Consider the following 24,215-nt stretch of genomic DNA (forward strand, 5'->3'; position numbering starts at 1 on the left):
AAATATACGTCCGGTTTTGTGAAGTAAAATTACGTTGATAACGAACAAATTTTCTCGATTTTTTGTCCGGTATCCGGAATTCTGAGGTTCGGTTTTGTAGTGATTATTTTACATTGAAAATAGAAGGGGGAAATCGGGACTCTGAGAAAAGTCCGGTATCTCGATGATTCCGGTTTTGTAGAGATCCGATTGAGTGAGTTTCCACTGTATAAGTAAATTTATTTTAATTTATACTATACAATAAACGCATGAACTCAGAAGCACTTAATCAGCTGAGTGAATAGATAGTAAACTCATCAGAGCCCTGACATTGTATTTCCTGCATCATAACCTACAGGAGTATAAAGGTAAATGGAACAATACTATAAGCTTCTGAAGCAGGTTTATTATTAATGTAATTGAAGCCCTACTACCAGGCCATCCAGGAGACGAAACTAAAACCAGAGACTAAGGTGGTATAATTGTATAAATGCACCCCTCTGTGACACCAAACAGGGTTGAGAGTTTGAGCGCTTGGAATGCACACCGGTACTAAAAAGTAGGCGAGTAATTCTTGGACAGTAGAAGGTGGGGCAGTCACAATTTTCACCTCATTTTGAAAGTACCGTAATAAAGTTATTTTAATGACAAAATAATGCTTCAAAACTATTGTTTCTGATTAAATATTCAACTTATTTACACATATTGCATTAAAACAATCTAGTTTCCCAGTGTTGTTGTATATTGTAGGAAGCATACAGAAAACTACTACTGTCAAACTAGAATTTGACCTCAGACCTTAGATGTAAACATCCTTTGCAACCAAAGGAAACAGTTATTTCACTCCAGTTGATATTGCAATATTTAAACAGAAGATGAGCTGCAGTTAAATAATATGGACATTTTTTTATTCAGATATCTTCAAAATTCAAGAGTATTTTCTTGATAAAAATGAGAGTGTCCGAAATCTACTAATGAAGAGAGATGTGACTTGAAATAAAATGCATGACCACGGAATGCTGACAAAAAGAGAGAGATTATTACAATTTGATCCAGTCTTACTATGGAAAGGTTATATATCTTATACCTGATGTTAATCAGGACTAAGAAAGATCGCAATTAATAAAGGCCATAATAAACCTTCATGTTGTCATCTTAGGAACTTCAGTCTCATACCAAGATGTATCCCTTACTTTTTATGAGCATAAATTACATAAACATGTCATGTTCACCAACTGAAACAAATGGCCTTTACAAATTATTAAACACCACTTCCGGCAAACTTTCATCACATTTTTTTTTTAAATTCCATTGCTGAATAAGTTGCCAGCAATAACTTGTTTTTGTGCATGTTTGTAAGTACAGCTGATTTCTCAAACACGAAGGAACAAAGGCTCGCGCAATACACATCTAACTAAGGTGAGTGAGTGTACAGATGTCCTGCAACAACTCAATATTGAAGTCGAGGGTTCGATCCACTGATTTCTAGCAAAATAAATGCAAAAATGAGGGATTCATAATAATTGTATCTATAGGCCAATGCAATTCAAGCTGTCTTCAACAATAAAGCTAAAATGTAACAAACAGCAATAATGGACACCAATAAATCTCAATCTATAGATTTTAGGTGAAACCTGACAGATCAGCATCCTCAAGGGTGAAAGGCAGCATTCTACATGCCTCTGGAATGCTGCATTTACATAAGACAACGATTATTAATGGGTAAAAGTGCATGTTTCCAGGAAAAACTGCCAGCTAATCCCAGGTATAAACCACCTGTTACACAGATCATAGCAAAGAAAGAAGGCAGTCTTTCATACTAGAAGTTACATGTAAGTCTAAATGCAACTAGCCAAAATTCAAGGCCCCAAAATATGGAACATTCCAAACTGATGGATGAATTGAGATCAGAAAAATCCACTCCATCAAGAATTTAAATATACATATACATTGTACAATCATATTCAATCAAAGATATTAACATTCACCTAGTCTTCAGAATAGAGAGAAATTGACATTCACATTGTTATGACAATCGGTAGTATCAGCTACTCCTTTATACAAATGTATGTTGTTGTAACTTTTCTTTACATTAATTTTTCAGCTGCAGGAAATTTTATGCATGAACTGTGAATGGTCTGGGTGCTGGTGGGGGGGGGGGGGGGGGGCACTACCAACCTTCTTGAGCCAACACATTCACTACAAGGACCGTCCACTGGACTACCACGGATTGAAAAATCATCCCGGACAATTCCGATTTACCACAGCAATTTTAAACAGTGTAATTGCCAGGTAGTTACTGGACCATGACAGACTGGCCCGGATAGGCACGGACCCAATGCAGATCCAACAAGAATCTGACCCCAGTATGTGGAAGTCCAGAAAGTATATTTGACTGGGGTTTAATAAACCAGTGACAATCGTATTTGGCAAAAATATTTAACATAAAAATACATAAGTAACATTCTTGGTGTTTCATATTCCGTTTCTTAGCATTACTTTTTTCCTGGGGTATAGACAAAGCATATACATACAAATATTAAGGTGGTGATTTATCAGTATAAAAATAAACATTCAACCATTGTATAACCTATCACTTATTATGGAGGTCTATATGGAAAAAAACATGTTTGTCTGGCTGTGCTAGACTTGAACGATTAATTTTCGTAATAACCTCCAAATAAAAAATAGCCCATACTTAAGGATTTATCATTTTTCTGTGTGTCTATTGCTGTACATAAGCAAGACGGCACGCGAACAAAATCCTTGAAGAATATGCAAGCGTGCAAATGTTATCCCCTCTTCTTGACAAGATGTCACATTTCTCCCCCCACTCATCTCTCACAAAACCAACAATTATATAAATAAAAAAAAGAAATATGACAAAAATGCATCCCCCCCCAACCAATAATACCCGCACTGTGAGAAAATTTGATTTTTTTTTAACATGTCAACATTCAGCCTCATTCCCAGGAGTGTTATCACTGCTTATGCCAGTCTCTTGAGCAGAAAATGCAGACCTCCACTCAAGCTTACATCACCATGTCTGCACAGTTCTTTTGTTTATGCACTTTTAAATGTCAATTCCTATAATTGAAGAAACATGTTTCTATATGTAAAATTAATGGGAAGAATGTCAGGAAATCACTGAAATGTGAAAAATAAGTTTATGTTCTTTCAAAGATTTTCTGAAACTTTCTAACAAACTAATTTAAGTGTTATTTTTATACTGAAATTTGATTTGCAGCCTTTCACATATAAAGTCTACTTTCATGGTATTGAACCGTCTGATTACAGCAAAAAGCCTCAGATCAATTTACTTGAAATCACAGATCAAAAGAGCAAGAACTTATCATCATTAAAATCTAGACATCTACAACCACCACTATACACTGCAGGTATTATACTATCATGTTCACCAGTGTCAATGTTAGTGTGATTTACCCATTAAGAGTTTTAACCCCGCCCAAAAGAACAAAGACCTTATAATTCATTCTACAAAAATTGCTAAAATTATTTACTTTTTTTGGAAGTGTTTGATATTGACTATAAATAGAAGGTTTTGCCTGCAGTAAATGATTTTTTTAAAAACAGATTTTAACAGTAGGTAACTTAAATCTTATTTGAGTTTGATACATGGAAAAGAATATATTTACATAGTAAATATTACACAGAAGAAAACACATCGGCATATAAGCTCCTGCAGAATTATCCGTATTACCCATAATTCCATTCAAAAGCACAAATCAAGTTATAAACTCTGAGAAAGTCCATTTACTGAGAAAGACACCATAATTACTGCACCACATTTTGGTCGACCACTAGATCCACAATTCTAGCCATCAGATTTGATCAATAGCTGTGTTCCATGCATTTGATCTGTGCTCTTTCCTCATGAACTTTAGAGGGACATTCTCCCTCGGAAATGGTCAATTTAGTATTTAGTGTACATGAAATGTCAGATACATTTATGAGACAAAATTAATATAAAAGCATATACCTTAATGTTAAAAATATAAGTTTGTGATCATTTATACCAACTTCAGTTTATTCATAATTAATGGAAAAGTTACATCCACTGAATTTCTAGAACATGACCTTATATAATGGTCTGATCGAGAGTCTTACATAACCAAATCTTATGGATATTTCAATAAATAAAAACAACAGCATAATGAGATTCCGCAGCGACTGTTCAATAACTAGGTTTGTTGCCAAATTCACTGAAATATGTTGGAAATGCCAATTTATTGGTGCAGATGCTGGCAGCCGATCAAGTATTGCAAAACAAACCAGCACTTGATGCTTCCGCTGAAGGATGTAAACAACTCCGAAAATGTACGATTATTTTCTATTTAGCAACAGAAAAACAAAAATCCACTCCCTCAACGTAAATATTAGGTATGATTACCTACAATTATTTATGTAGTTGCATTTAAATTGCCAATTAGGTGACCGAATTGCAGTCTGTCACCCAGACTTTATAGCAAATAATTAAAATCCTAACAAAAGCGAAAGCTTTCACTTGAAAGCGTTTTTCTCAAAATATATTAAATCACTATGCACAACAAGCCATGAAGCTTTGCATCCCACAACAAACATTATTTATATCAATGAAAATACCAGGAGACAACATTTTCCCATACATTAAAGCACAGATACTTCTTCTCTGATTGATGCTATTTAAAAACAAGTCCATTTAATCCACAAAAATACTCACACCCATTCCATTCATTCAAAAATAAATCAATTTAGGACAGAACAGTCACGATATTTAAAACACTTGTGTAACAAAAAAGCGAATCCTGTACAATAATACTGTAAGCCACGTTTGCAAAACTGAGAATAGAGAAGTGGGTTTATCACAAAATAGTCTAGCGGGCAGCATTCCAATGTAAGTATAACTACCTACACATATACAAAAGCATTCTATCCAGGTCATCATCAGTTCAGCCTTATAATTGAGGTTACAAACTGTACAGAATTATCATTTACTAGATCAAATATTATTTAGAAAAATGATATGAGAAGCTTAAATATATAATCACCTTAAACCAGATAACATGCTTTATTATGGACAGATATCATATACCTTGCATGTACAGAACTGCCTCTGATAAAACCAGACATTCACGGCACATATGAACAATAGACAACATCTGTTAATATCTTCATGAACATTTTATCAGTTTTCATTGATAAGATATCACATGAAAGGAATTAACAGGGAATTCAAATTCATTTCTTCACTGACTTCTTAAAGTCCTTTTGGGCTTAAAACTGGATGAAAATGTAACTAGATTGAAGTCTGTTTCACTAGCCCAAATTTGATAGGCTCTGAATGTTGCGCTAAAAAGATTCTTGAAAACTGTATGTATTATACAAGCAATAATATATTCCATATAAATATGTACATGTATTGGTAAATCAGCTTATAATGAATGATTTGTAGGTCCTACTTGCAGAAAGGTATTGTTTGCAAAAATTATCAGCTTCTCAGTTGTCAGACAGCAGGTTCATGGTTTGAGTCGGAGACCTGGTCAGATTTGTTCCGGTCAGATTTGTTCATAGTATTCACCTATGTTTGTAATATTATACAATATATATAACTAATACTTGATGATCATGGATTATCCAAAAACAGTAACAAGATTTGATAAAAGTTGTTGAATTTATTACCATGAAATATTTCTTCTTAAGATTTGACCTAGTGACCTAGTGACCTAGTTTTTGACCCAAGATGACCCATATTCATATATATATGCAAGATAACATGCCGACAAATAGTCTGACCAAGTTTGATAACCATTGGATAAAAACTCTTGATTTTATTTCATAAAATGAAAACTTTAACGCAGAATTGTTAAATCAGGCTAAAAACTATACTCATTACTATGAAGTTGTATTGAAAATGACTCATGGGTGACCTAAGGTTTACACAAAAGAATACATTATATTGGTTTGTGATTTTACTTGTGAGCATTAATTGGCCTGGTAATGGTTTGATTTCATATAAAAACTTAGTGTGGCTTAAGAAATGGTCACACAAACTGGAACTGTTCAAAAGAACTGCTAATCAAAGGTCGGAAGGGTCATAAAATCTGGAACTGTCGAAAAGGAATGCTAATCAAAGGTCGGAAGGGTCACAAAATCTGAAACTATCCAATTAGCAGTTCCATTGGCCAGTTCCAGATTGTGTGACCATTTCTTAAGCCACACTAAGTTCTGATGATATGCCTCTAATGTAAGACATATTTCTCAGAAGTTCCATCATTCACTTGGCATCTAAAAATAGTGCATTTATATCTCGTGTAGACATTTCACCAATACATCAATGTGTAATAGTCGTTTTTCAATATTAAAACTCATGTTTAAGTTCAGTCATGCTTATGTTATAATATGAAACCAAACAAAAAGGAATAAATGAACAATTTAAAGTATTTTACTCTTTTTTATTTCGAAATTGCTTTAATTATTTATTGGAACACATGAAAAACCACAGCAGTTCAATTTCAAAATAACATTTATGATCAACCAATAACTTGGGACGATCATTTGGTTGACCACAAATCATTAGACGAGGAGAAGACCTAACTCCAGTACATGGAGTGTCAATTTCCGAGGCTAATCAATTAGTGATGTCAACTAAACATGGAGTGCCACCCACCACCAGCCACAAACAGGCATGACGAAATTATGGATTCTGTCAACTGTAACAGTATGTCCTCCGATATATAGACAGAGAGAAATATGTCTGGTTTTTTTACAACCATGTAAGCCAAGTCAAAGTCTCAGTGGTACTAAGCGCAGTGCACACAGGTTGAAGCACTGGCTTTTCACAAATGCATGCAAACCTGGTGAATGATGGTTCCATTCCCAGCCTTCTAAGAGGCTGCAATAAGGTAGCTGGTGAAACAGACTGCACTGCTAGGGTTTTCACCCCCTACCCTTGACCCCAAATGCCCAAAAATGCCTCAAATCCATTAATCTTAATTAATTAATACTTACTAGTTCAAAAGGTCAGTGACCCTTCTGGGAGTCAATGTTCATTAAATAAAAAAAATTCCTAACAAAAAACAGATTGATATGAATTAGTATCTATTTCAAGATGATTAATGAAAATGAGAACCATTACTTGATATTGTAAGTCAATGAAATAAAATACTATAGAATGACAACAAATAGAGACATTCTGTTCAGCTATTGTTTGGTCTTCAATGAAACTGTTTACCATATTTTTTTTTATTCAAGGGAGATAAAACTGGCAAGTAAAAACAAATAACCCGAGCCACAAAGAATAGTTGAAATTAAAACACACTTCCACTTCATGCTATTGAATTAATGCCAACTTTAACATTTTCTTCAAGAATTTTCCTAGAAAATCAGAGTTCCAGACCCAGTGGATTTTCTCCTGTGTATATGCCAGCAGAAAACACAGACATCAGTGACCCAGAATTTGGACAAATACTGATTTCATTCAAGTAATTTAAGATTGTATCATCTTTGAACTAAATGACATCCCCTATCCCCCACCACTACTCCCTCAAAGTTACGATTCTTCTAATTAATGTCATTACTTGATTGTAGTTATTATTTTTTTCTGGAAAAAAATATCATCATCATCATCATCATCATCATCATCATCATCATCATCATCATCGCCACCACCACCATAACCACCATCATCATCACTGTGATCATTTTAACATCATCATCACATTACTTATTTAACAGGAACTGCACCTATTTTGGACAAATACATCAGGACAAATAAATTTTCTTCATGTCTAAAGTAATGTTACAATTGCAATTAAATACACATAAGCACTTCATAAATTAGGATCAAAGATTGACAAGGCTTTTTCAAAATCTTGTACTCTGCAAATAACATGCAAGTTGACAAAACACTTCAGATGATTAAGTTATTGTATTACATTATCAACATAAGGGCAAAACAATCATGATTTAGACCTTACACCTACAAAATGTACAATTACTTTTAATACATAATGTACTGAACATCAAGGTCCTCAATGTAGCGTGTCATCTTTTCTTAGTTGAACCATAGATACATTTTACCTAAAAGGGTTTCATCTTCATCATCATCATCCTCATCATGTGTTACATCATCATCTTCAGAAACAGCACTACAGCAGTTAGAAATAGCATCGTCATCTTTATCACCATCATTGTCATCATAATTGACAACATCCCGGACATTGCTATCATTATTTGTGGAAGTAGAATTAGTTGCAATTTCTATGCACTATACCACAGTATTTCAACTTCAACTCAAATTCCACCAACAACATGGCTAGATTCTTAAGTAATCATAGTTATTATCTTTAATAGTTAAATAGTAACATGCTCCTTTAGTTGTGGTTGAATTGTATTCTTCCATGTGAATTTTACTTGTCTAAAGCTCATTATATCTTTATCAAAGAACATATCAAAGTCTTAAGCTCTTTTGAGAAAGAGAAAAACAGTACAATTTTCAAAAGTTATTACTCCCCTTTGTTAATTAAATGCCATTTACAGTCTGCTTCAAAGACTGCTATGAAAAAAATGTATTGAGTATCTGTTAGACATTTTTGAACAAATTGTGTTTAATTTGCACTGAACTCTCTGAGAAATGAACTTGCTCAAATGAGTCTAAGTTTAAAGGCATTTTATTTCTACCTAGTTTTGAAAGAATTTATCTGTTCAGTTGAACCAAAAATTAAATTGTATCAGAAATTAGGAAATACTTAATAAAAAGTTTATGGTATGTAGAATAGAGTGATGACTTTTACATGCACTAACCTGTTATATAATTACGAATAAAAAATGTTCACTAAAAAGTGTTCAGAGAGAAGGATTTCAAGCAAAATTGGGGGATATTTTACATTTTCCAGTTCAACTTTTATTTCTTCATAAATAGCTGAACTGGCATTACATGGAACGGTGATAAAATTTAAATTTAAAATTAAACACAAAATTCCAAAACCTGATATTCATTTAAATGTGTACGAATTCATCAGGCCTTCCAAATTATATTTTGCATAATGTCACTATTAAATACGGTAAGATTTAAAATGCAAATGTTATGCACCAGGGCTTCTAAAACTTTGGAACCTCAATCGGTTCCGACCCGGCGACGACCCCCCCCCCCCCCCCCTAGACCTGTTCAATAGTCCAATTTTATAGAAATGTCATACATTTTTTGCGACGCCTTTTCTGTCAATATTTTTTGCGATGTGGCAATTCGTAAGAGGGCTCTAGAGCCAGCATAGCCAATTCGAATAGTCATTGATACAAGTTTAATTCAAATGAGATTCTCATCGAGTTCTGCGGCGTTTCTAACAAGAAAGACTGCGATCGTAATTAACTGTGGCTGTCGGGAGACGATCAGACAACCAAAAGTGAAACAGTATTATGATTTATTTGCTTAATGCTTCTTTAGTGGGTCAACATTCAACTGATAATCTTGAATAATAGTATATATCTAGATTTATAATCGGGGTAACAAGCATAAAGTGTGATATCGACAACGATTTTGTCATTACTGCGAATAAATATGACGTAAGCGGCAGACTCAGCTGTCAGACTATGTAGTTAATCAAGCGTATCACTGTTGATATCCTATATATTATTACGTTAATTAATTTGGTATTTTAATGCTTTCACGGATTAACAATGACATGCATTTATCTTTAAAGCCGTTTTTAACCAGCAATGGTTCTTAACAATTTAAATTTAACCGTTTTGTAATCAACAAACGGATATCATGTAATGATCGACGACGACATAGCATATTGCCATGTGAAAATATGGACCGATTTTAACACTTAATCAGGAAAGCTGCATGCAGATAATTAACACATAGTTTGTTTAATTGTGTCTTCTGCTTATACCAAAACACGTGATTGGGCCGATTGCAATTAACAGCTGGTCGCATCGGTCTCATGGTAACCAAGACACTTTTATGACCTATTGGATGTAGTTTTGAATGTGTGAATAACCCATGAATGTTTGTGTATTACAATTTTTACATCTTTTACTGACTTACGGTAGTCGTTTTGGACCGAACTTACCAAAAAAATTAGAAAATTTCGGACCGATTTTTTTTACCCTTTTTGAAACTGAAATCGGTCTGGCTTGGTCAAAATCAGTCCAGACCGGCACATTGACGGTTTTTAGAAGCCCTGTTATGCACATAATGTACTAAGTAAGTCATGTTGCAAAATACCTATGTGTAATTCATCAACATATATTAGGTAAATCACTAATAAACAAGAGATGTTTGTCAAACATTATGCCCCCCCTGAGCGCCATGTTGTCAGGATTATATGGACAATTGAATGAAATATGCATGGACCAAAATGACAGCTGATTTGTTGCTGTTTTAAGATTATGACCATTAAAGTGTGAGGATAAAGTGTGTTATGACCGTCATGACCTTTGACTCTATGAACTCAAAATCCAGAGTCATCAGCTGGTCACCAGAAACCTAAATGTCAAGTTTGAGGGCCATGGGTGCAGGCATTGTCAAGTTATCACAAGACAAGTTTTTTTCGTTCAAGGTCACTGTGACCTTGACCTTTGACCCAATGACCCCTTAAATCATAAGGGGTCATCTACAAGTCAGATGCAACTCCAAGTCAAGTTTGAAGGCCATGGGTTCAGGCATTGTTGAGTTATCACTCTGACAGCCTTTTACCATTCAAGATTACTGTGACCTTGACCTTTGGCTCTATGAATCCTAAAATCAATAAGGGTGATCTACTGGTCAGGCTTAACATCCATGTCAAGTTTAATGATCATAGGTCCAGGCATTGTTGAGATATCAGTGGGGGAAGATTTGTTAACTTTTTTGCGTTAAAGGTTACTGTGACATTGACCTTGGCCTGATGACCCCCAAAGTCGATAAGGGTCATCTACTGGGCAGGCCCAACCTTCATGTCAAGTTTGATGACCATAGGTCCAAGAATTGTCGAGTTTGCTTTCAAGGTCACTGTGACCTTGACCTTTGACCCCTAAAATCAATAGGGGTCATCTACTGGTCAGGCCCAACCTCCATGTCAAGTTTGATGACCTTAAGTCCAAGAATTGTCGAGTTTGCTTTCAAGGTCACTGTGACCTTGACCTTTGACCCCTTAAATCAATAGGGGTTATCTACTGGTCAGGCCCAACCTCCATGTCAAGTTTGAGGGCCATGGGTGCAGGCATTGTTGAGTTATCACTTGGACAACCTTTTATCATTCAAGGTCACTGTGACCTTGACCTTTGGCCCAATGACCCCTAAAGTTAATAGGGACAATCTCCTGGCCAGGCTCAACCTCCATATCAAGTTTGAGGGCCATGGGTGCAGCCATTGTCAAATTATCACTCGGATAACCTTTAACCATTCCAGGTCACTGTGACCTTGACCTTTGGCCCAATGACCCCTTAAATCAATAGGGACCATCTTCTGGCCAGGCCCAACCTCCAAGTCAAGTTTGAGGGCCATGGGTGCAGGCATTGTCAAGTTATCACTCGGACAACCTTTTATCATTCCAGGTCACTGTGACCTTGACCTTTGGCCAGATGACCCCCAAAAACCATAAGGGTCATCTCCTGGTCAGGCCAATTCTCCAAGTCAAGTTTGAGGGCCATGGGTGCAGGCATTGTTGAGTTATCAATCGGACAACCTTTTACCATTCAAGGTCACTGTGACCTTGACCTTTGGCCCAATGACCCCCAAAAACAATGGGGGTCATCTACTGGTCAGGCCCAACCTCCAAGTCAAGTTTGAGGGCCATGGGTGCAGGAATTGTTGAGTTGTCACTCGAACAACCTTTTACCATTAAAGGTCACTTTGACCTTGACCTTTGACCAATTGAGCCAAAAAAACAATAGGGGTCAGCTACTGGTCAGGCCCAACCTCCAAGTCAAGTTTGAGGGCCATGGATGCAGGCATTGTCACGTTATCACTCGGACAACCTTTTACCGTTCAAGGTCACTGTGACCTTGACCTTTGGCCTGATGACCCCCAAAAACAATAGGGGTCATCTACTGGTCAGGCCCAACCTCCATGTCAAGTTTGAGGGCCATGGGTGCAGGGATTGTTGAGTTATCACTCGGACAAGCTTTAAAATTATTTTACCATTAAAGGTCACTGTGACCTTGACCTTTGACCCGATGACCCCCAAAATCAATAGGGGTCATCTACTGGTCAGGCCCAACCTTCATGTGAAGTTTGATGACCATACGTCCAGGAATTGTTCAGTTATCACTCGGACAAGCTTTGGTCTACCGACGGACCAACCGACCGACCGACCGACATACCGACATGCCTGTGCAAAGCAATATACCCCTCTTCTTCGAAGGTGGGCATAATAATTGCTCTAGTTGACATTTATCATTGTTCACTTTGCATATAAAATACGATGTTATTCAAAAGTTATGTGCCTAGCTTCACATGTGCATATTGTCTATGCCAACGTGACATCGTCAAAGCAGTAATTAAGGCTATATTTGAAAAAACAGACAAACTAAAAGTTAACTTTAAGGAGTGTAATGATGTCATTTGAACACTTTAAAAAAGTTATTCTAAAAAAACAATTGAGAATCACTGTTATAATAGAAATTTATTATGTCACGCTTAATGCTTCACAAAATAAAACTTCAACTGATCCAGGGTCACAATTGTATAATGTTACTGGCCCAATTTTGAAAGGCATACAGAAATATAGCTTAAGCCATTATTAACAGGCAGGCCAAGTGTTTTCTGTGTTTTAGCAAGATTATTCCACTGATCTTGAAGATTGCCAACCAAGCAGAAAGATATGTCTACATCTGCCAGCTTCCAAATACATGCTACCATTTGGTTTGATAAAGTAAATTGTCCTGACCCATTTCTCATGAAATTTTAGTTTGGGTAAAAAAAATCAAGTTTCATTTAGCAGGTCATTTTTGAAAACTTCAAATCTCCACAAATTTAATCAAATGGCGACATATGTTCTAAATCACAAAATTAATCATGGCTGCTGAATCACTTAAAGTCATGATATCAATGTTTCCTATGGGGTTTGCCCCACCCCCTCTCCCACCCCCACCCCACCCTGCCACATTATGTTAACCAATGGCTAAAATTAAGCAATATATACAGTAAGGTTGTATATACAGTAAGGTAATCACTTCTGTCATTCATGAGGTCTGGTCTGCGACATGGTGCCTTTTGCCTCTCTTGTTAAATCTTCTGACAGAATATAGCAATATCAATAAGACAATGTCTACGTTTTGTATAATTACTTAACAAGTAAAAAAACACAAACAGCCCGACAAACATTCCTAAAATCCTCAGACAAACTTTGTTGTACTTACAAAACAGGGAAACTTAGTCTGCATTGTAAGTGGTGGGGAAATATATTGTGAATCACAAACAATCAATACAGAACAATCTTGCACAATACCACCCACATTGTCAGGCTGTAAACCATCAAAACCTTTGTTAAAAAGTTGTGATTATAAATAATCATAAGAAAAGTTCAAAGTATGCTTGTTGTAGGATTGAAGTTAATGGCAGGGTGCTGCAGAAAAGAAACTGGGGGTAAAAGGTGAAACGAGCCCATAGTATCAGGCTGTGATAACCTCAAATATTTGCGTGGAATTGTAGTTCTTAGAAGAAAAAGGTTTCGACTGCTTAATACTATGTAAACTTTGTATGTATTTATAGTCATATCATACAATTAAATCAAAATAAAAGAATAATTTGACAATCTTTAAACTAAGGTGCACATTATATATATCTGATGCAAAAAAAAATGATGAAAAAATGTTAACAATGTTTTGGCGCTTTTTTAACTGAGGAATTAGTGGCCTCATAGCTATTAATTCAAAAACAAATAATTGCTTATATTTTTCTATCTGTACTTAAATAATATGTTTTAGGCCTTTTTTATTTGATTCTATGTTTTACGAACACCGCCGCTCAAAAAAACTCATTTTTGAAATAAAAATAAAATTGTGATTTCGAGTTTTTTTTATTTCCACCGATGAAACTTTATCGCGGCAAATCATTAAAAGCAGAGGACATCACAATAGCGGTAAAAATATTGGTGTAAACATCTCTGAAAAAGTTTAAGCCAGTGAAAAACATTCATCGGATTTGCAGGCTGGTGCTAAAAACCTGGTATCCAGTACCTGGTATCCCCCCGGTATCCGATATCACTTTCTGATACCGAATTATGTTGATATCAGGGTTAATATCAGATGATAAATTCAAGTATCCACGGTCCGTTATTAATTGCTTTTTTGACAAACAATGCATACTTTAAATAACACGGTATCAACATAATCCAGTATCATAAACTGTGATAACAGCTTTTGTCGATATCAATACCTGGTATCGGGTTTTAGCTCACCCGGATAATCCGGATGCAGGGTGACTTCCGGTTTATTTCCGGGTTATAATGAAGTATAATAACAGCGATAAACATGGACTAATTATCGTTCCAGGTTTGTTATTATTTATTTATTTCTATTATATTTGTCATTTAAATTAGCTTATATTACAATATTGTGATATAATTTGAATGTCATGAGCTATAAATCGCTTGACTGTTTACCTGGACAGTTTAGTTCTGGTGGGTGGGGTAGATGGTTCAGAAAAGACTGCGGTTATTATTCTTATTGGAGTATTATTAATAACAAAAAATATCATCTATTCTAAAACCTTTGTTTTGAAAATTAACACAAATAATACATAAGGCTGTTTTACTATCTGACAGTGATAATTTATAATGAGGAATCTGTATACATACATTGTATGTCTTTAACCCCATCCATAAATAAGTCTGAGAGTAACTTACTTTTTTTATAAAAAATATACTTTTAATGTTCCATTCCTTTCTTTACAGATATGATTCAAATATGCTGATGTTATCTAGTGAGAGCATCACTTTCATTGAAGAACATCACTACAATCGGTTGGGCTGCTAGATTGGTAGCAACATGATGTAAGCTAGTGCCTGTTGAATCTCTATTGTTGGTTGGGCATCTATTGCTTACTGGACCGCTATATTGGATGGACCATATGTGTTGGTTGAACAACAATTACTATAAATGGTTGGACCGGAAGTGTTGGTTGGACCACCAGTGTTGTTTGGACTGCTTGTTGGACAGAATGTGTGATGGACAACTAGCATTATTTGAATCACTGTTGGATAGACAGCTTTTGTTTTATCAGACAGCTATAATCAGTTGATTTACAAGTTCCTGGATTACTAGTTCCTGGCGGATAAATATTCCATATATAGAAGGAAACAAAAAAGCTCTTAATATGCTAACTGTAACAATGACATGGTTGGTGAATTGGTATCGGACAATTTGCAGCCTAGACAACACAGTGAAGTGATAGCCGATTCCTTAAACTCTAAATGGCAAATAAATTTACCGAAACTAGTTGATTTTTTTATCTCACTTGTCTATTATAACATGCATTTACAAAGTATAAAGAGTGATTAATGAAAATATGAAGTGAACTTGTCAGATAAAGCAAAAACAAATGTGCACACACTTACATATTGACTTGACATTAAAATAGAAAATCGTAGAGAATACATCTTAGCTTTTGCTTTTCTGTGTGTTTTTTTTCCCCGACCAAAAAATAAAACTCCAAAAAAAAAAAAAAAAAGGCCTTATTACAGTCCAATGAATTAAACTTCATGATGTAATAAAATTTAAACAATTTTAAAACAATCAACCCATATCGTGCTCCTTTAAAGCACTTAATTCTACGTAGGCAAAAGGGTGTTACCCAGAAGGACAGCTAGGGTGCAGCACCCATCTATTACTCTTGAGCTTAAACTTATAGTGTCTGTTGGTTGGGACAGGGTTACTTCTAAAAAACATCTGACATAAATTTAAGGATATTTAGCATAAGGAGGAAAAATAAGTTTCCAGTGCAATCTACACAATCACATTTTCAGCTGTCTTTATGTTACAATTTATTACAAAAAAACGAGCCATTTTTTACAACACTTTGCAATTTGCTTCCATGAAGTAGTCCAGGCACTTGAAATCTAGAACAATAGTTCTCCAAAACATAAAGTACCATCAAACTAACAACTCCATCTGTTTTAACAGGCTAATTGCCAATATCCTTGTGTTCCAAACAGCCTAGATACAACCCAAAATGCAGGCTAATTGTTTTAATCTGAAGTATGTCTGTTGTTGTCAGTCTGTAAGTGTTGTGTTTTGTTGAGCTTCCTGTTAGGGCTAGATATATAGCTCATTAATCCTCAATCTGTGACCATGTAGAGGTTGCTATTGCTACTGCTGATAATGACAATAACTAGGATGACGATGACAGCGATGATGATGATGATGATGATGATGATGATGATGATGATGATGATGACAATGTCGATGACGACGAATATGATGATGATGATGATGATAATGATGATGACAATGAAGACGTCGCTGATGGTGATGGCGATGGTGGAGGTGGTGTTGCTGCTTTGAATGTATTATAATGACATAGTCCTGCATCAAGGGAAGTAAGTCTTCAACATTACAGATACAACATGCACAGTTGTTCCCCTTGAGAGGTTAAAACATTGCCTGTACAAAAATATCTCATGTTAAGAAATGTTTTTATGAACTTGAAATTATATCATTGGCTTAATATTACACAAAAATTCTCTATAAATGACACATAACATAGAGGGATACTCAACACTAATTGTGAATAGCAGTGCTTTTATGAGCTAGGTGTATTTCAGAAATGTTCTATATCCTGTATCCTTACTAAGTATTGATTCAGAGCCATGATTCAAGAAACAATGACGCTTTCAAGTATTAATGTCCAATATGAATTACAAATTCTTTTTTTTTAATTGTTTCATGTTTGCAATCATCAATGAAGCTTTCAAGTATTAATGTTCAATATGGTATAACATCATTAATGAAGACTATTTAAAAAAAATCCATCATCAATAAACATGCATCAGAACCCAATAACTATCAAACATTCAATGCAGGATCTGGTATGTGTTTTATCATAAATCTTTAATTTCTGCAAACATGTACAATTAATTGATGAAGCCAGATTTCAATTTATTAAGAACATGTTGAATTTTGTTCTCAAGTAGGCACTAAGCGTGAACACTACACTATAAAAACGTATTTAAACTTTCAATGTTTAATTATTTTTTTATAAATTAAGATAGTTCAAATACCTTGTATTTGCTGATACTGGTCATCAACTTTCACAGTGATGGTCTCGCCAGGGTTTATATGAACATGGACCACATGCTGATGACTAGCCCCTTGATTCCCATTTCCACCTTGGGCCGCCTGGTTAGGACTGGGGGTGCTGGTACCCGACTGGGGCGGTGTTACAGTTGTCGAACATGAGATGAATCCCGGGGGTGAGGCAGCAAGAGCTGGGGGAGAAGCTGCACCAGGAGGGCCGCCACTTTGGGGAGAAACGCAATGGAAACGAGACTGGGAGGCGGTGCTTCCATTTGGTCCAAATGCCCCCATTTGAGCCCCACCCTGGGGCGAATGCATTCCCGGGGCGGGGCCTTGCCCAACGGGTGCCTGGTTTCCATGAAGATGATGATGGTGGTGATGCATGTGGTTCATGTGTATATGCGTCATATTTGGGGAGTAGCCAATCTGACCAGATGGGTCTTCTAACGAGGGGTTTGGGCCAAGCACCCCCTCTGTCTGTTCTTCTGCCCCTGTTTCTATAGCAACCCCATCTTCTATATGCCCATTCACTTGGTCCTCATTATTTATAACCTCATTACTACAGTTCTTTTGGTCTTCTACTGTGTTACTTACACCACTTTCAGCCTCAGACGAGCTCATTGTTTTATCATTATCTACTTCAACTTTAGGTTCTGCATTAGTCTCCTTAATTTTCTCAATATTTTTCATTTGTTTGGTTTTGATAGCAGCATTGCTGATGGCATTTTCAGGTTCTTCAGTTTCTTTCAGTTTCATGTTGGCTTTGCTGTTTGCCTTTGCCTTGGTAGTCTTTGCTTCTTTTATTTCTGTATCGTTAACGTTGACAGTTTTGTCCTCAATGTTTTTGACCGGGTCGTGTTTGTCCGCCATCGTGTCAGAGGGAACGTGACATCTTACTTCAGGGCAATGTGGTCATCTGAAGGCAAAAGCAGAAATTTTAAGTTTTTGATTTAATATGTAAATGGCATTTCTTACATATGTTCGATTTCAAGTTGGACACTTATTCAACCCAAATCAAAACTTGTTTGTAAGATTTTCAGGTTGCATTAAAATACAGCAACATGAATAAAGCGTATATATATATATATATATATACAGAACACATTTCAATAATTGGTAATAAAGTATGCTCCATATGTTCATTTACAACTCTTATAACAAGCAGTAAAAACAGGTTTGTACGAGGGGTCAATTATTTTGGTGGAATAAATAGAATATAAGAATTTCTGTAGGATTTTCATTTTAACTTGTAAATAGTGATCATTTTCTTTATAGCAATTAATAAAAGTTATGCAGCAAAAATGCTATCTGGTAAAATCCTAATGCAAGAATTTCACTTCTATTTTGGGGGGCACTTAGATATTGATGGTAAAATCCTTGAAATGGTTTCTATGAATTCAATCTAGTTCTGAGAAACTTTTGATGTAATTTCAGTGAAAAAAAAGCCATTTCCTGGAGTGGCACCAGGATTTGTTGTTATAGGGGTGCACTTAAGGGGCATAAGTTTACAAGTGTGCTAGTTCCACCCGGAACCACCCAAAATATGGTTTTAAATACGGAAAGGGACTTTGAGAGTTCTTCCTTAATAACATTTTGTTTATCTAGACTGAAATAGTGCATTTCTGTGTATTCTATTGGCACACTGCACCCACCCCCAATCCACTATAAATATCTCTTGTTTCAACTACTTAGTGCCACGTTATGACATTTTCGCTGACAAGCTAATGCGCACTGTTCACTTCGTATAGACAGATGATATTTAGATAGGAATTATATTAACCTAATTTATGTATTCTACATAATGTGACATAATACAAATTCACTAGGCAAATGTCACATATAATAGTTTAAATCACAATGTTATTAGACTTCAGTGGTTGTTGTCTGTAAATTTTGATTAATGTCAAAGTTCAGTACTACAAAAAAGTTTATTAAAAGGCCATTTAAGATCAACCAGCTGAGCATGATGACATCACCATCAGCCTTTTATAATATTCAGTGTTTACACTGATGCATCCGCGGATGGGATCACCTGAGTGCAATTCACATTATCACTGACAAAAACAAACCGAGCTGGGAGCGCCCCTATCTAATGCCGAAATAATGAATTAATGTAGCAAAAGTAAACATTAATCTATTTTTTTTAAAAAGCTCATATATATAATCCTTAAGAATTGTTTTAAATCATATTAGTCACTATGCAAAACCTTTATGGCAAAGATTGGAATTTACTGCCTGTGAAGAGTTATGCAATTTGACATCACTGATATTAATTCAAATTTTCCTAATTTTGTTATTGCATAAAATGACATTGACCTTTATGATTTCTTCATCATACTACCATTATAATTTTTTTCAATTATGCATTTTTCACCACTTAATTTCTTTTTATACTTATACTAGTAATAGTTAGATGGCATGAAGTACTATTTTAAGCAATTAATATGATTATCATATATATATGTAATTATGAACATTTATATGACTTTTTTCCATGACAAAAGTCAATGTAAATATATATACCTGAAAGATCATTTATATGACATTTTTCTATGACTTAAGTCAATGTGAATATATATATATATATATATATATATATATATATATATATATATATATATATATATATATATATATATATATATATATATATATATATATGAAAGATCATACTTTTTTACAAGTTTCCAAACGATTAACTTTCGAAACAAGTTGAGGACCGGACATATTTAAAGCCATATTTATTCCTCCAGATAATCATCAAGTTATTTCTGACTGGATTCTTTAAAGTCTGTTCCAGATATAGCACCAGCTAGTTTCTAGAATTTCAATCTAATTTATAAATATTCTTAAGAAAATCTCAGCTATACAGAGATAGAGACAAAAACAGCGGAACACAAACATTTCATGGTTCTCCAGTTTCAATAAATTCCATTTCAACTTTCAAAGAGCTTATTTGGAGCCAAGCCCCTTGTAAAATTAGAAGCCATAAATTTTTATTTGGCACAATTTAAAGGTAAATAATTTAATGAAAACATTCACTGACTGGTGTTCTTTTACTTTTTTCCTGACCATGTTATCCCAATGCTTAAACATGTGAAAATGAAATTCCAAGTTTCTGTTTTTAAAAAAATAATTAATAAATGTATATTTAATTATATTGTTGTTGTTTTTTTAATCTGTTAAAAAACATTGGACCAATTTATGTAAGGAAGAGTTTACAAGGGGTGTCTCAGAAGTTTGTGGACTCATAAGTTTAGTTTTAACCAATAGAATTACTTGTTATTTAACAATCATTGCGGTCTTCATGAAATTAAATGAATGTAAAATTGTTCCATCTGCATTCATGCTACATCTTTAACACATTTCTATGGAAACCTAGTAACGTCTGCCAGCGCACACCTGGAGTTTGACTTTACTAATTTACAAGCCATGCCTCCTCCTAAATATGCAAAATCATAATGTCCTGTCCTGTGTTTTACATGTAATTTTGTATTCAGTGAATGTGAGGTCATAAAGTCATTCCCTATAGTTTAAATGTTAAACAATTTTCTGTACAGAAATATCATAAAAGAAAACAACTAAGTATCTAAAAGAGATTTAAAAGTTGCGTCATGAAACTATGGACAGTGATACAGCTTAATGAAGTGCTCCAGAAACGCCATGCAGACGTTTAATATGAATAAAGAGACTGACAAGAATTGTAGCAGATCTATGGTGTTTAAAAGGAATAGACTATTTAACGCCGGGCGTCAGTCTATCGCAGACGATGAACGTTGGGGCCATTCGGTCAATGTGAGACCATGGATGGTGCAAGTCAGAGACATGTTACACAAAGAAATTAAGGCTTTCACTGTTAGAATGTTAGCAACTGAGCTTCGAACTTCAAAGAATTCTGTAAGAGGATCTTCACATGAATATAGAGAGTGCAAGGTGGGTGCTGAGGCAACTGTCTACCAAACATAAAACAAACCAGGACTGGTGTTGTGTTCAAGAGAGGAAAATATGACAATTATGGGGAAGAATTCCTGGATTGCATCATAGCACAAGACGAGACCTGGTCATGGCATTTTAACCCCCCCCCCCCCCCCCCCGAATCCTAACAGCAGTCTTCCATGTAAAAGACACCCACAAACACTCCACAACCAAAGAAATAATGAAGGGTAATAAATCCAATGGAAAACACATGGATAGGTGAGGGATGATCCTAATTCACCAGGTGACGGTGGACAGACCATCTGAATACAGCATACCATTCCAAGAAATTTCAATTAAAATTTATTAATATCAGCAACATTAAATATTACCATTCAGATAACTTTATTACATGTTTATATATTAATGCGGACAATTTTTATCAATTTTTTTCAGGTTTACATTGGGATTTGATGCAAGCCAAACCTTAATTAGAGTGATCATATTCTACACCAAGACAATGAGCCTGCTCACACACCTACATCAACTAAGCTTGAGATTGATGTTCTCGGATTTCAGAGACTTAGCCACTCCCCATACAGTCCAGACCTTAGCACTGATGGCCTGAAGTGAATTCTGAACTATGAGGTTAAAACACTTCCAGAAACACAGATAAAGTGTGTTGAAAAAACTGACATAGGATGAAATTACATCAAAAGTGACATGGGAGAATGAAATGGGGACGTTTCAGTGTTAAACAATACTCTTTTTTTATTTTTAATGCTTTTTAGAGTAATAAAAAGATACATAATAAACTTTGTGTCCGCATAATTAATAATATTGTGTTTTTTAGTTATAATTTTTTTATTATGAATATTAGGAGAAAAGTCCACGAACTTCTGAGACACCCCTCAAATGTAATTCAATAATTGCTTTTACAATTAATACAATTTTGTAATATATACCTACTATCTTGGTGTTCATCAGAAAGTGGCACCCAGTTCTTACCAATAAATGATTTACAATTCTCAATGATGAAAACAGTAGTCATTTTAATACTGAATATCAACCACTCAAACACAAGTCAATGAAGAGCAGAATGAATCTGACATCACTCCAGACAAGTAAGTGTATAATTTCACACTAAAAAAAAATGATTCTCTAGAATTAAGACAGACATAATAAAACTTGATAACCTGATGAAATAGCATTGCATGGGCTCAAACTCATATAATGATGCAGAAAAATACCTTGAAAATTGAAGTATAAAGCACAGAAACATTTCCCAAGATCCATGTTTGTTTACATCATTTAAGGCGTACCACCTGTCTATAAGATAAAAGACCCTGCTAAGTGCAAAAGTGAATTAAAGTATGGGAACATTACATTGTGATAAGGCAAGACCAGTAGGCCCCAAAATCATGGTTAACCAGTGTTTGGGTGTAAGTAATGCTGTCACAGCTATATATTGTTTTAATTTCATGTGGGTTTCATTTTCCGAACATGAAATGACTTCATGATTTTGTAAGGAAAAACAGCTCTATGTCTTGAAATCAAAAACAAAAGATGTAATAGTGTATATTGAATACTATTAAATCTCTCGACAATAGTCAAAATAAAAGTATGGAGTAAAATTAAGGACCTAGCAAGTTTGAAGTAGTCTACAGCATTTAGCTTTCATCTTTGGCCGGAAAGTGTGTCAGATAAAAAACATCCATTAGGATCAAACACAAACATGCAAAATAACTAGCAATAGATCTATGAGTTTGCTTTTAAATCACACATCAATTCTGCAATGTGCAATCAATAAACATATTGAAAGTCTGCACGGTACAAATATATGTGTCCCCAAAGGCAAAGTTAACACAATGAATAAGATGACAAATCCAGTTAGTGTTTTTAACATTGGTTAAAAGCCGAAAGCCTGCTGTATGGCCATGTTAAATTTCATGAAGTTACAACAAAACATTGCAATCAAATTCCAGATGCATGTTTCTTTGTCTGCTTGCACAAAATCTTTACACTAAAAAGTTTTCGAGACTATATTATGTATTATTACGCCCTTACACATAAACTACTTAGTCCCATGGAGACTAATAATATTTGAGAAATGATTTAAAAAAAGAGAAAAATAACAATGTACATGGTTTAATACTAGTCCAATCTTTAACATAGCGTAAAACAATGAGAACTATGCAAACAAAGTAAAATAGCAATAATTTTGAATATTTGTGAGAAAATATTATACTATCAAGTCTGCCAGCCTACCAATTCTTTGCAAAACAACATACATCTCATTTTCTTAATTGTCTGTAACAGGAAACTATACAGATGGAATAAAATGGTATTTCTGCATTTCTATGAACCATCTGCATTTCTATAAAACATCTGTGTTTGCATTTCATTGAACTACATGACTTTGTATCCCTGCCTGCATTTCTATGCACAATCTGCATTTCTATAATACACTTTTGCCTGCATTTATTTTAACCATCACCCTGCCAGTGTTTCTATGTTCAATCTGCATTTTTATGCTGGATTTCTACGAGCCATCTGCATTTCTATGAACCATACCTGTCAGCATTTCTATGAACCACCTGCATTTTTAAGAACCATTCCTGTCTGGATTTCAATAAGCAATCTGCATTTCTATGAACTATCCCTGTCTGCATTTCAATGAACCACCTGCATTTTTATGAACCATTCCTGTCTGTATATATATGAACAACCTGCATTTCTTTGAACCATTCCTGTCTGCATTTCTATGAACCACCTGCATTTCTTTGAACCACACCTGTCTGCATTTCTGTGAACCACCTGCATTTTTACGAACCATACCTGTCTGCATTTCTATGAACCACCTGCATTTCTTTGAACCATTCCTGTCTACATTTCTATGAACCACCTGCATTTCTTTCAACTATCCCTGTCTGCATTTCTATGAACCATCTGCATTTCTATGAACCACCTACATTTCTATGAACTATCCCTGTCTGCATTTCTATGAACCACTTACATTTCTATGAACTATTCCTGTCTGCATATCTATGAACTACCTACATTTCTATGAACTATCCCTGTCAGCATTTCTATGAACCACC

General features: G+C 35.0%; 1 protein-coding gene across 5 annotated transcripts in view; it reads right to left on the reverse strand.

The window, feature by feature from the left end:
* LOC128218986 (fibronectin type-III domain-containing protein 3A-like) overlaps positions 1–24,215 on the reverse strand; it is a 78,366-nt gene that overhangs the window by 48,969 nt on the left and 5,182 nt on the right. For 2 of the 5 annotated variants that reach the window (XM_052926774.1, XM_052926773.1), the window contains exon 2: positions 17,184–18,115. In XM_052926774.1, the coding sequence (XP_052782734.1) occupies positions 17,184–18,069 (886 nt within the window). In that variant the 5' untranslated portion in view covers positions 18,070–18,115. Of the gene's footprint in view, positions 1–3,979; positions 4,132–4,699; positions 4,834–17,183; positions 18,116–24,215 lie in introns of those variants that run through there. The other 3 variants (XM_052926775.1, XM_052926776.1, XM_052926777.1) reach the window with 3 other exon arrangements.

This window comes from Mya arenaria, chromosome 15, assembly GCF_026914265.1.
Source record: "Mya arenaria isolate MELC-2E11 chromosome 15, ASM2691426v1".
Lineage (NCBI taxonomy): Eukaryota > Metazoa > Mollusca > Bivalvia > Myida > Myidae > Mya > Mya arenaria.